At 36.0% G+C, this 13740-nt stretch overlaps 1 protein-coding gene across 1 annotated transcript in view; it reads left to right on the top strand.

The window, feature by feature from the left end:
* The window catches only part of LOC128208682 (kinesin-like protein KIF16B), a 61297-nt gene that overhangs the window by 30075 nt on the left and 17482 nt on the right, over positions 1–13740 (top strand). Inside the window, exons 10-14 of the mRNA XM_052912230.1 lie at positions 4285–4391; positions 9888–10094; positions 10406–10503; positions 10989–11066; positions 13382–13456. Of these exons, the coding sequence (XP_052768190.1) occupies positions 4285–4391; positions 9888–10094; positions 10406–10503; positions 10989–11066; positions 13382–13456 (565 nt within the window). The remainder of the gene's footprint in view (positions 1–4284; positions 4392–9887; positions 10095–10405; positions 10504–10988; positions 11067–13381; positions 13457–13740) is intronic.

Raw genomic sequence — 13740 nt, 5'->3', positions numbered from 1 at the left:
TCCACTGTCCTAGCTATAAAAGATAGCTAATGTTTGAGTGCATCTGGTGGGAATCAAACTCACAACCCTTCCTCAGCAGGTTGACATTCCGCTGTCCTAGCTATAAAAGATAGCTAATGGCTGAGTGCATCTGGTGGGAATCAAACTCACAACCCTTCCTCTGCAGGTTGACTTCACTGTCCTAGCTATAAAAGATAGCTAATGTTTGAGTGCATCTGGTGGGAATCAAACTCAGAACCCTTCCTCAGCAGGTTGACTTCACTGTCCTAGCTATAAAAGATAGCTAATGTTTGAGTGCATCTGGTGGGAATCAAACTCACAACCCTTCCTCTGCAGGTTGACTTCACTGTCCTAGCTATAAAAGATAGCTAATGTTTGAGTGCATCTGATGGGAATAAAACTCAGAACCCTTCCTCAGCAGGTTGACATTCCGCTGTCCTACCTATAAAAGATGGCTTTGTATCGAGACAGTTTAAGTGCTGCTTTATGCCTTTAGAAGGCAGTAAATTGCACCAAAAATCACTGTATACACTACATGCAGTACTATTTTTTAATGAATTTATGGCCTACATTTTATTAACTATAAGGGAAAATATTTGTACTAAGCATTTTATCTCAGTTTTGCATTATTAAAAGTTGAAGTTTGCAGACTGAGTTTTAAATCTGACCTGAATTTTATCAATATGGTACACGGGTATATATATATTAAAAGATAAGAAAGTATTTTAAGTGCTTGAAAGAAAACATAAATTTTAAATTTAAAGTTAGGCTAAATAACTCTTTGACATGACAGCCATGTTTTCAATAAAATAGATTTTATGTAGATGATATATTTTATGTAATATGGTCTTAGGAGTTAACTTATTGGGGCTCTTGAAAATGCAAATACTTAAATATTTGTTTTACCATCTGCGAATCCTACATTGAATATGGATTAGAGTCAAGTCCTGAATGATGCATGATAGTTATATTTTACATGTTAAAAGATAGCTAAATATTCAAGTGAAAAAAGTATTTGAGTACTCGAAAATATCTTCCATTCGGTGATTTTTTTGTTCAGCGATTTTGTGGGCCGAAGTCTTCTTAAACATTTGAATAAGACGTTTCATGCTTATTTTCCTAAGCTGTGTGTTAGAAAACAATTTTTTTGAAAGGCACAACTCAAAAATGTAAACACTCTTTAAATGAAAAAGTTGAATCAAAAATGCTGATACTGAATTAGTCTCAAGAAGTTGGAGCTTTTTCTTTCAATACTTGGCCTTATTTATTTTGATAGGGTATACTCACCCCAATAAATGATGTCAATATTTGTGAAATCAGGTTATTGAACTAAGTTCAAACATGTGTTTTCTACTTTTTTGAAATCTAATATTCTGATGCTTTTAAGAATTAAATACTATATTTTTCTCAGTGTGAGGGGAATTTATTTTATATTCCATTTGAGGACTGCATGGGGGTTGGGGGTTAGTATTGTATCCCAGTTAAGGACTGGGGATGGGGTTGGGGGTTAATATTGTATCCCAGTTGAGGACTGGGGATGGGGTTGGGGTTAGTATTGTATCCCAGTTGGGGACTGGGGATGGGGTTGGGGGTTAGTATTGTATCCCAGTTGAGGACTGGGGATGGGGTTGGGGTTAGTATTGTTTCCCAGTTGGGGACTGGGGATGGGGTTGGGGTAAGTGTATCCATGTCATATCCCAGTTGAGGAGTGGGGATGGGGGTAATTATTGTACCCCAGTTGAGGACTGGGGGTTGTGGGTTAGTATTGTATCCCAGTTGAGGACTGGGGGTGGGGGGTTAGTGTATCAGTGTTGTATCCCAGATGAGGACTGGGGATGGGGTGGGGGTTAGTGTATGAGTGTTGTATCCCAGTTGAGGACTGGGGATGGGGCTGGGGGTTAGTGTATGAGTGTTGTATCCCAGTTGAGGACTGTGGATGGGGCTGGGGTAAGTGTATGAGTGTTGTATTCAAGTTGAGGAATGGGGATGGGGCTGGGGGTTAGTGTATGAGTGTTGTATCCCAGTTGAGGACTGGGGATGGGGCTGGGGTAAGTGTATGAGTGTTGTATTCAAGTTGAGGAATGGGGATGGGGCTGGGGGTAAGTGTATGAGTGTTGTATTCAAGTTGAGGAATGGGGATGGGGCTGGGGGTTAGTGTATGAGTGTTGTATTCAAGTTGAGGACTGGAGATGGGGCTGGGGGTTTGTGTATGAGTGTTGTATCCCAGTTGAGGACTGGGGATGGGGCTGGGGGTTAGTGTATGAGTGTTGTATTCAAGTTGAGGACTGGAGATGGGGCTGGGGGTTTGTGTATGAGTGTTGTATCCCAGTTGAGGACTGGGGATGGGGCTGGGGGTTAGTGTATGAGTGTTGTATCCCAGTTGAGGACTGGAGATGGGGCTGGGGGTTAGTGTATGAGTGTTGTATTCAAGTTGAGGACTGGAGATGGGGCTGGGGGTTAGTGTATGAGTGTTGTATCCCAGATGAGGACTGGGGATGCGGCTGGGGGTTAGTGTATGAGTGTTGTATCCCAGTTGAGGACTGGAGATGGGGCTGGGGGTTAGTGTATGAGTGTTGTATCCCAGATGAGGACTGGGGATGGGGCTGGGGGTTAGTGTATGAGTGTTGTATCCCAGTTGAGGACTGGGGATGCGGCTGGGGGTTAGTGTATCAGTGTTGTATCCCAGATGAGAATTGGGGATGGGGCTGGGGGTAAGTGTATGAGTGTTGTATCCCAGTTGAGGACTGGGGATGGGGCTGGGGGTTAGTGTATGAGTGTTGTATCCCAGTTGAGGACTGGGGATGGGGCTGGGGGTAAGTGTATGAGTGTTGTATCCCAGTTGAGGACTGGGGATTGGGCTGGGGGTAAGTGTATGAGTGTTGTTTCCCAGTTGAGGACAGTGGATGGGGCTGGGGTAAGTGTATGAGTGTTGTATTCAAGTTGAGGACTGGGGATGGGGCTGGGGGTTAGTGTATGAGTGTTGTATCCCAATTGAGGAAGGGGACTGGGGGTTTGTGTATGAGTGCTGTATCCCATTTTAGGACTGGTGATGAGGGTGGGGGTTAGTGTATGAGTGTTGTATCCCAGTTGAGGAATGTGACTGGTTGTTTGTGTATCAGTGTTGAACCCAGTTGAGGAGTGGGAATGGGGATGGGGGGTGGGGGTAAGATTATCAGTGTTCTATACCAGTTGAGGAATGGGGATGGGGTTGGGGGAGGGGGTAGGATTTTCAGTGTTGTATACCAGTTGAGGACTGGGAATGGGATGGGGGAGGGGGTAAGTTTATCAGTGTTGTATCCAGTTGAGGAATGGGAATGGGGTGGGGGAGGGGGTAAGTTTATAAGTGTTTCATACCAGTTGAGGAATGGGAATGGGGATGGGGGAGGGGGTAAGATTGTCAGTGTTGTATACCAGTTGAGGAATGGGATTGGGGATGGGGGAGGGGGTAAGTTTATCATTGTTGTATCCAGTTGAGGAATGGGGATGGGGTTGGGGCTAGTGTACTTTGTATAGCAATGGCAACAGTGCATCTGTTACCTGTTTTTAACCTCCTTCAAAAACATCATTTATTACTTTGTGGTTGGGGGAGGAGGGTATAGGGAGATAGTCATGTGACTTACCACTTGCTTTCATAACCCATAAGCCCATTTACTTTATTGACTTGTTTTAAAACACTTTGAGTTGTCAAAATTTTCACATTATTTAAAGTACCTTCTCTGATTTTCAACAATGCAACTTCATCCAAGTTTCTGCTCTCTGATATGCCTGTCATTGCCACAGATTAGGATCAAGGGTGAAATATTAAATAGCATGGTGTGGCTTGGTAACACAGAAACAGATAAATACAATCTACTTAGCTACAAAAGTGAAATTGGCAGCATATTTAAAATGGCCAGCACTTGTCAAAGAAATGTTGCGATATCTCTGTACCCTTTAACACCTGTGTAAGTAGGGGTTCTAGGTAACAAAGGGCCAGTTTGGTATGTGGTAAAGGTACACGAATGCTTAAATATGAATGTGAAATTGCTTTGATTGAGTTTTTGTTCAAACATTTGCATTTCAATTACTTAAGATATTTAACCCATATTAGAAAGAAAAAATGTTGGTTTTATTTTTTGAAAGCATGTCGTCTTTTCACAATGTATGCGAATTAAACGTCATTGTGACAGGTGGAATATCTTTAATGTAAAAAGTATATTTAAAGGGACATATATTGAAGCATTTTCTCAAAATTTCATGCAAAAGACAAACCTAGTTGTTATATTGTAATGGTGTATTTTTCAGTGAGCGTGCAGATCCAAGCTCAAAACCCGACTTCAGGAAGCGACTCACAGAAGGGGCCAACATCAACAAGTCACTTGTCACTCTCGGATATGTCATCAAAACTCTAGGTTAGTAATTTATAAGAGGGGGTATTCTTACTTCAAGTACTACTTACAATGCTCTTGAGTTCTGAATATGACTGGCAATCATTAAGAAAGAATAGTTCATGAAATAATGAGAGTTAACAGAAGGGAGAAGAAGATGGTGTTCTAAGCTTTTAATGTCAACTTTTGAAATACAGAGATAAGTCAAGATATCAGTTGCTCTGTCCGTTAAGAGCTGTTAGTTGGTTGTTTAGCCTTTCTGTCAGTTGCTCTGCAAATTCAGCTGCCATTTGTTCTGTCAGGTTGAGTTGTCAGTTGTTCTGTCATTGAGTTGTCAGTTGTTCTGTCATTGAGCCCTCTGTTCTTTTGTCATTAAGATGGGTGTTGTCTGTCATTGAGCTGTCAGTTGTTTTGTCATTGAGTTGTCAGAAGTTCTGTCACTGAGTTGTCAGAAGTTCTGTCATTGAGCCATCTGTTCTTTTGTCATTAAGATGGGTGTTACTCTGTCATAGAGATGGCAGTTTTCTGTCATTGAGGTGTCAGCTGTCAGTAGTTCTGTCATTGAGCTGTCAGTTGTTTTCTCATTGAGTTTTTATATGTTCTGTCTGTCCTTAGGTCTGGTAGTTTGTAGACATTGGCCTGTTTGCACAGCAACAGAGAGATTGGCTTGTCACTTAAGACGGTAAAACTTCAGGAGTAGGGTGCCCTATGATGAACAGTAGATGATGGTTAAGATAAACTGTGATGCTGAGCTGAGTCTTAACAAAATTTGTTCACAGATTAAAACCCGAAATGTTTCTCTCCACCTTGATGTTCATGAAAACTTATTTATTATTCACCTATTTATAACAAAAATCCATTTAGTGGGCATATTTTGTCTAACAAACATCTCTCAGACTCGATATTTGTTCAATATATGTTTTTAAGAGCCCAAGTTATTTCGTAATATTGAATAGATTATTAACTAAAAATGATAATTAGTGTCTGATCTCTAAGTTTAGTAGAATCTGGTAGGTCAGAATGATATACAAAAGCTGAAGAAATAATCACCTCCTTGGAGACATTTGGAGCCCATTCCCTCCATAAATAATTATCGTTCAGAAGGCTATACAAAAATGATTAATGTTCTAATTAATTCTTCATTAACATACTCTTTTTATATGGTATGAAATAAGTATATATATAAAAAAGTTAGGACAATATGTATTTTTATACCATAGGAGGTTTTTCATGAAGCTAATAAAGGCTAGCAGTCTGTAAAAAAGTGGGCTGGATTCTTTTAAAGGCTCAATGGAAAAATGAGCTTTAGAAACCTAGAGATATATTATAAACCATGAAATGTCTTCATAACTTGTAATAAATGATAATAATTCCATTCCAAACTGCTAATATCATGCCTGGGTGTAAAGGGCTTATGAATGGATATTGAGTACCCCGTATATTTTAACACAATATCGGAATGAGAAGTGACATCAAACATGATAAATCACTTTCTTTATTGCCTGTTATATATTTATCTGATAGCGAATATGAAAAATGAAATCTTGTTGAAACTTTGTATTGACAAAAAGCATACAGTTATTTCTTTGTAAAATGTTAAGCAGGCGTTTATTTATGAGAGAGTTGTATATATATATACATTTTTAATGGTAGTGAATAACCTTATTTTGTATAATTGTCACTCCGAGTATTGTTTTGTTAAAGAATGAATTTGTATGAGGGCTTTTAAGCATATATATAAGGGCTTGAAATAAGCATTATAAGTTTGATCATTAAGGGAATGACTCAAGTGAAACTTTTATACAGATCCTGTTGTTATTGTTATTATTATCAGGTTCTTGTGATTAAGTAGAAAGTATTAGCATTTAAAAAAAGACTGAATTTCTTCACTTCCGCTTTTTAGGCTTAAGAATTAGTATTTGAAATATAAATATTTTTAGAATAGATCAAAAGTATATACCTTAAAGCTAATAACCATTTTCATAAGGAAATAATTGGCGCAGAAGTTTTATTTTCATTCGAGTTCATTTTTGGAGTAGGAGGGTAGGGGTGGGGGATGGGATATAGGAGGAGAGGGCGTACATGTAATTGGGGTGGGGTTGGGTGGAGGAAGTTTGGAGAGGGATTGTCTTTGTCTTTTGGAACCTGTTGATTTAAAAGTCCCTGATATATATATCAGCTCATCTGATATGTGAAGAAATGAAGTTGAGGTATTGTCATACTCTTGGTGTTGTTGAATTCTTCAGAATAGTGCATTTTTTTTAACCTTGGCTGTAACTTAAAGCTGCACTCTCACATGCTGACAGTTTTAACCTTGGCTGTAACTTAAAGCTGAACTCTCACATGCTCACAGTTTTAACCTTGGCTGTAACTTAAAGCTGCACTCTCACATGCTCACAGTTTTAACCTTGGCTGTAACTTAAAGCTGAACTCTCACATGCTGACAGTTTTAACCTTGGCTGTAACTTAAAGCTGCACTCTCACATGCTCACAGTTTTAACCTTGGCTGTAACTTAAAGCTGCACTCTCACATGCTCACAGTTTTAACCTTTTTTATTTTTTGGTCTCAGAATCAGCTCATTTTGGCATCAGTGCCTTCAATTTATTCCTATAAGATAACTCACAACTCAACAGATCTGCTAACATTTCATTTTTCTTAAAGTGTTTTTACCATAAAACATCAGTTTTCAAAATTAGATATGAAAAACTATGATCTGCTCTTTTGTCAGCAGTCTTATATCACTGGTTTCCAGACATTTACACAAAATATCTATTCCATTTCAAATTGTCATTCCAAGAAAAAGTTGTCAAAACAACCAGTCTATGAGACTCAGTTTTAAATTAAATTCAGTATTCATTTTGCCCAAAAATACTGACATGTGAATCAAGGTCTGTAACTCTAATTTGAATGATTTTTTATGTATGCCCTTTTATTGAAAACACAACAATTAAATGCAAAAACTTAACCTTGACCATGACTTAGAAACTGTTGAAGATATTCAAGTGAAACTTGGTACATATGTTGCTGGAGAAAATTCTACACAATATTTTGTACCTTTTTAAAAAAAATACCACTCACACAATAAAATGCAAAACCTTAACATAATTGACCTTAACTTAGAAACTGTTCAAGACATTCAAACGGAACCTGGCACATATGTTGCAAGAGAAAATAGTGCACATGTAAAGCAAGTCCCATAACTCTGGTTTTAATAACTTGCTTGTAATGCCCCTTTCACAAAAAATATCAAGCAAACTGGCAAGTTAAAGTGTTCATTTAATGGCTTTCTTGTTGTAGTTGAACAATAATTTAACATGGTGAAAAATCATGCAGAGGATAAAAGTCAATGTACTGTTAAAAGCCCCTCGATATATAGCGTACTAATAAAAGCAATTTAATGCGGTAATGTACAATATTGGGTGAGAAACAGTCCAATTATTTCTCATTGTATCAACTTTTTAAGTGAACACTTCATGTTTGCTAAATTTCACTTACAAATTGATAAGCAATTGGCATACATTCCTGTCCCTATATAGATCCAAGCCCACAAACCCATGTACTTTGTCAATATTGGCACAGATTTATGTAACTTTTTAAACAAAACGTTGTAATAAACTCAAGGGGATAGATCCGGCATGTATAAAAAGGTCATGGTTTAACAACAGGGAGTTGGAACGAGGACCTGTAGGGGGCATAAGTAAAACATTTATGAAAGGGAGTAAAAGATGTTAAATATAACATTACAGTTATCCCACAGAAATGGAGAAAAAAATCTTTTAGTCTTAATATGACCACTTTGTATTTAACTAATGCTTTAAAGCTGCACTCTCACAGATTGATAGTTTTCACTTTTTTTGTACATTTTGTCTCAGAATCAGCTGTTTTTGTTACCAATGCCTTCAATTTATTTATATAAGATATCTCACAATAGAAGAGATCTCAATCGTTTGGGAAAAGTGCTGAAATTCCATTTCCACCAAATTTCCGTTCACAGAAATTGATAAAAATTGGAATGACTTCATATTTTCAGTCCATGTCTGTAACCTTTTAGTGTTAAAATCCTTAATGAAAATATGTAGGATTTACTGGTAGTCAAAATATCTACAGATTTTCAAGGATATATTTACAATGCTAAAATGTCTAACATACTTTGCAGTTCACATACATTTCGACATAAGTCAAAATCTCTTGAAGTATTTATTCCATTGTCACTGAGACAGGAAAACTGCCAGAATATTTCACTTGTTTACTTTTGAAAGATTTTAAACAGACAGTGAATGGGCTTTATTTTACAACACTGTCATTTTCACATGGGTTTAATGGTTTGTGTCATATTCAAAGTGTTCAACTCCCAAGTGTGGGGTCCCATCAAAGAACAATAAATGGACGGTATTTTAAAAATGTACGAATAAAAATATTTGGAAATAAAAGTAAATAAAGGTGTTTTCTCATTTATGATGTCTTAAAGTGACAACAGTCACATTATAAGAGGTCAGAGACCCTCCTTTTAATGGTTGTATCCGGTGTTCACTGGTTTTTATCATAATCCCTGAGTAACAATGATGTTATATATTCTGAGAATTGATAAAGATATTTTACAAAGAAAAATTGACTTAACAAGTTAAAATTCCGATTAAATCTGTAAAAGTACCATAATATTGAAGTGAATTTTCTGATCTTTAAAAGCTGCACTCTCACAGATTGAACGTTTTGACAACTTTTTTAATTTCGATCATGGAACGAGCCAATTTTTGCGAAAAATCCATGGAAACCCGTTATATAAGACTGCTGACAAAAAAATTAGATCGCAAACTTTTATATTTAAGTTCAAAAATAGTGTTTTGTGCCTTTTTCTTAAACCATTTAAGCCATAAAACATTGATTTTCAAACGGAAATATGAAAATCTGCGATCACATCTTTTACCAGCAATCTTATATCACTAGTTTGTAGATATGAACACAAACATTTGCTCTTTCCAAGACAAAAAATAAAAAAGTTGTAAAAACGGTAAATCTGTGAGAGTTAAGCTTTAAAGTATTATGCTGTATGTTTGTTGACAACATGGCCAAATGGTATCCAGCATATTTGATGACCTTTGACAGACATCGGTATTATCATTGTTTTGTCCCATCTGTGAATGACTAATGGTCACTCAGTGTTAAGTTGCTTTTAGAATTGTTCAATCAGCTTTCATAAAAGTTCAGATCAGCAAGTCAGTACACCCAAACTGTAACATTATTTTGAATTTGGAATAATTTTGCCATTAAGTAGAACAAACTGTCCTGTTCTGGAGAATTTCAAGTGATTTTTCCCACAATTATACAGACCAAAGACCTCATTTGCTAACCTTAGGGTCAAGGCCACATTTTAAGATCAAAAGTCATATAATTGTGCATACATTCTAAAATCTATGCCTGAAACAATGTCATTGAAAGTTAATTTTGTACTGTGCCAAACTTTATCAAACTTACACAAAGCTAGATTATTTTATTTCTACTACCAGTACTCTCTATTCCAGCTGAGCGATCACTCCTGTCTTGGGAAACAGATGACATGGGCTCACTCCAGAGTTTTTCTGGCAGTGGGGGAGGGGAGTCCCAGGCTAGCTCCACCCCCGCAGGACCAAATAAACAACGCATGCCTTACATTCCATATAGAGACTCTGTCCTTACTTGGTTGCTTAAAGACAGCCTCGGGGGAAACGCTAAAACCATCATGATTGCCAGTAAGTGAGCTGTCTGTTTTTCATTACTGGTATATTAAAGGATATTTAGGGTAAGATGATATTCCTGGTAATAAAGTTGACACATTAACTTATTTAGTCTGAAACTTGTTTAACATTCTCTTAAAAAACACTTATTCTTAAATTTTATATATTGTTCCAGATCAAGATTGTTTAAAAGAACACATATACAATTATTTTGATGTTGGTAAAAATTATGATTTTATAGCCAGTTTCTAAATATCAAAAGGGAGGCAACCCATATAAGCTATAACTTGTATAGCCAGAAATTACCTCCCTTTCCTACTTTTTAGCCATTACTCCTGCCAGCCAGTATTACAGTGAAAGTATTAGCACACTTCGATACGCCCAGCGTGCCAAAAACATCATCAACAAACCACACATAAACGAGGTAATAATGATGATAATGTTTTTTATATATCTATCTATATATATATAAACTATTCGTGAGATAACATTTTAAAGTCTGGTTACACATGCTTTTTTATTTAAGATGAATCCTGTTGATATTTGTTTTAAAAATTTTGTTGGTAAAGAGCTTAGGAAATGTAGAGGATAAAAGAAACACTTTACTTAGCTTCTGTTTTAAATGTTACATGATATCCAACAATAAACAAATATTGACTCGACTTGATATAAGACAATATAATACGTTCTTTTAACAACAAATTTGGCTCTGAAATGATTATAACTTTTTCATAGCTCTTTTCTCATTAATGAATGTCTCAGCATTTACGGCATAGGTATTGTAGAACAACATTACTGTTGGCTATAACTCAGAAACAGTCTAAAATATCCATGTAGTTGTACTTATACTGACAGTGACTGTACAAATCAATCAATATTTCAATTCTTTTTAATAATTTTCTGTCCCAGGACAGCAATGTAGCGCTGATTCGAGAACTCAGGAAGGAAATTGGAAGACTCCATGGAATGTTGGCATCAGCTCAGAAGGTTAGTTTGTTTCAATGGTCACATATTTTTTGGAAAAAAAAAAGATCATGTTAATGTTGGTGTCCGTATAGTTGATCGTTGTGAACGTGCACAAAACTTTAACTTTGTAGGATATTTAATTGAAACTTGGTACATAGGTTGCCAGAAAATACAATACAGCAACAAAACAATGACAGACTGCATGCATTGTCACACATTTTTCATTCGTTGCTTGCTAATTGCAAGCTTAAAAGATGCATGAATCTATTAAGCTTTCACTTTGGAGCTTTTTGCATTTGTTGCTTGCTTATTGCAAGCTTGTAAGATGCATGAAAGACCATGCAATGAATCTGTTAAGCTTTCACACCTTGAAACAAGCATCACCATTTATGATTTTGTTCGTTATTCTTTTGTAAGTGAGAGCAGCTCAGTTTTATCCTCTGATTGTGTAAATATTTATAAGAGATACTTGAGTGTATTTGTTGATAAACCTTAATTAATGACAGAATTTTAACAGTGAATAATCATTATTAAAATAATCTAAAAGGGTCAGTATGATTTTCCTTTCTTAAAAAAAGAAGGCAGCATTTTAAGAAACTGAGGGGACTAAAACATATAATTATGAAATTTTTGTGCATAGTCTTAGGAAATATTTCATGCACAAAATAATATTAAACCTTTCAGCCAAGCAACTTTCAGCATGATGAAATAGGGGACATATTTTTGTATGTCCCAAGTTTATCAGAGGACCAAAACACAGAAAAGGTATTCCTGCGTAACCTGGGTGTATTATCAGATATTTGGAAACAACCACTTTGTAGCAATGTAGAACATAATATCATGTAGCCCTCACCCAGTAACTGTTTTTTGTGTGTTTGTTATAATGTATTATTTATATTATTTTTAGCTTGTCTAATTTCGATGACAACAAAATTGAGTTATTGACTAGCCTTTGTATTGTCACTAGGGTGTGCTAAAACTTTAACCTTGGCCTTTACTCGTAAACTGCTCAAGATGTTCATATAAGACTTGGTTCACAGCTTACCAGTGGCAATATGCACATCTGTGGCCAGACCCATAACTCTGGATTTATAAAGTGTTGAGTTATGCCCTTTGTTTGACAGTTATGCCCTTTGTTTGACTAAAATCAACAACAGACTACTGCTGGCTTTCACTCTGCACTCCTCTTAATTTTAAAAATCAAATGTATTGGTCATGTCACCATTGTTGTCATTTTTTACAACAACATTTTATTAGTTTATTCAATATTATTAACTTAAACCATTAAATTTTCACTTGAAACATTTCTATCAGTGCTCACACACACATGTAAGAAATTCCCTAGCTCTGACTTAAATAAGTGTCAACAATAAAAAAGTTCTAATAATTTACAAAAAACTTAGAAATGGAACAAATTGTTCACACAGTGGTTTAGCACAAGCCCGCCAGCCCTGCACTGGTAAAATGTCTTCCGGGCTTACTCAAATTCTGAATGTTATATAGCAGGGCTTGTTTAAAAATATGATTCCATGCAATAGTATAAGAATTCGGGCTTGTTCATCCAAAAGTCTAATTTCGATGACTGTTCACATTTTTGTATCAAGGCCCATAACTCTGACTTAAATGATTGTTGTTGGAGGTTATGCCTCTTGTCTGACTGTGATGAGTAGACAAGTGTTATATCAGATGAGATGCTACTGTTTACAAAAGTTATTGTACAATTGAAGAAAAAATGTATCTTTTTTCCAGTTAACCTTTTATTTTAGAAGAATGCTGTGAATATGCACAATTGTAGAGGTTTTCTTGTTAAAGTTTGTAGATGCAATTAGTATGCACTGTTTATCACTGATCTATTTATGTGCACTTGATTCTAAATGAGAATTATAATTCTGTTTGCACTCAATACTTATTGTCAATTATTCAAACAAAATATGATTGAAATGTGCCATTTTTCCTGCTTTAAAGGTCATTTAGTTTCATCCTTTGTGCGAAAACAATATTTCTATCTTTCAATTTTAGTTATGTAAAAATTGCGATAAAAATATTGCTGTTTCACATAATTCAGCAAAATTTCATCAATACATTACCAGAAAGTGTCATTGACAAGATTTGATTCAATTCTTGAAGGCAATGAAATACCCAAGCTTTCTTAAGTCGTCAATATTGGTTGATCAGCATTGTAATTCATAAACTGTGATACTCACTTACATGTAGCTTCAACAACAGCAGCAACAGTCAAAACCAAAACATTTGACCAATTATATTGTTGCAACTTGTTGTATAAAAATACTGACTGAAATTTCAAATTGATCAGTTTGTTATTGTATCTGTTGCAGGCCGGGACAATAGTCAGTCTTCCAGAAGCAGACAATGCTGATATAGCGGAGAAGCTCCATGAAAATGAGGAAATGGTGAGTGGCGTCTTTTACAATTGAATTACTTTGATGTAATCTAGTCAGATGGTAATACATTTGTCAGATTAGTAATTATTATATTGTATATACCTAAGAAAGCACAACAAGTTATTCATATATGATCTTATCTTAGGCTTTATTTGTACAAGACTTAGTGCTATACTAAAAGCTAGAATTAAAAAAAAATGTTCTGCAATTTTGAATTGGGAATGTTTTTGTCAAATTGCGATTCTGAAATATCCCAGGATCATTTGATCAAGGATTCCATGTTTGATTGTGTT

This window comes from Mya arenaria, chromosome 11 (assembly GCF_026914265.1).
Source record: "Mya arenaria isolate MELC-2E11 chromosome 11, ASM2691426v1".
Taxonomy (NCBI): Eukaryota; Metazoa; Mollusca; class Bivalvia; order Myida; family Myidae; genus Mya; species Mya arenaria.
The sequence above is the reverse complement of the archived record's forward strand: the minus strand, read 5'-3'. Positions and strand labels throughout refer to the sequence as shown.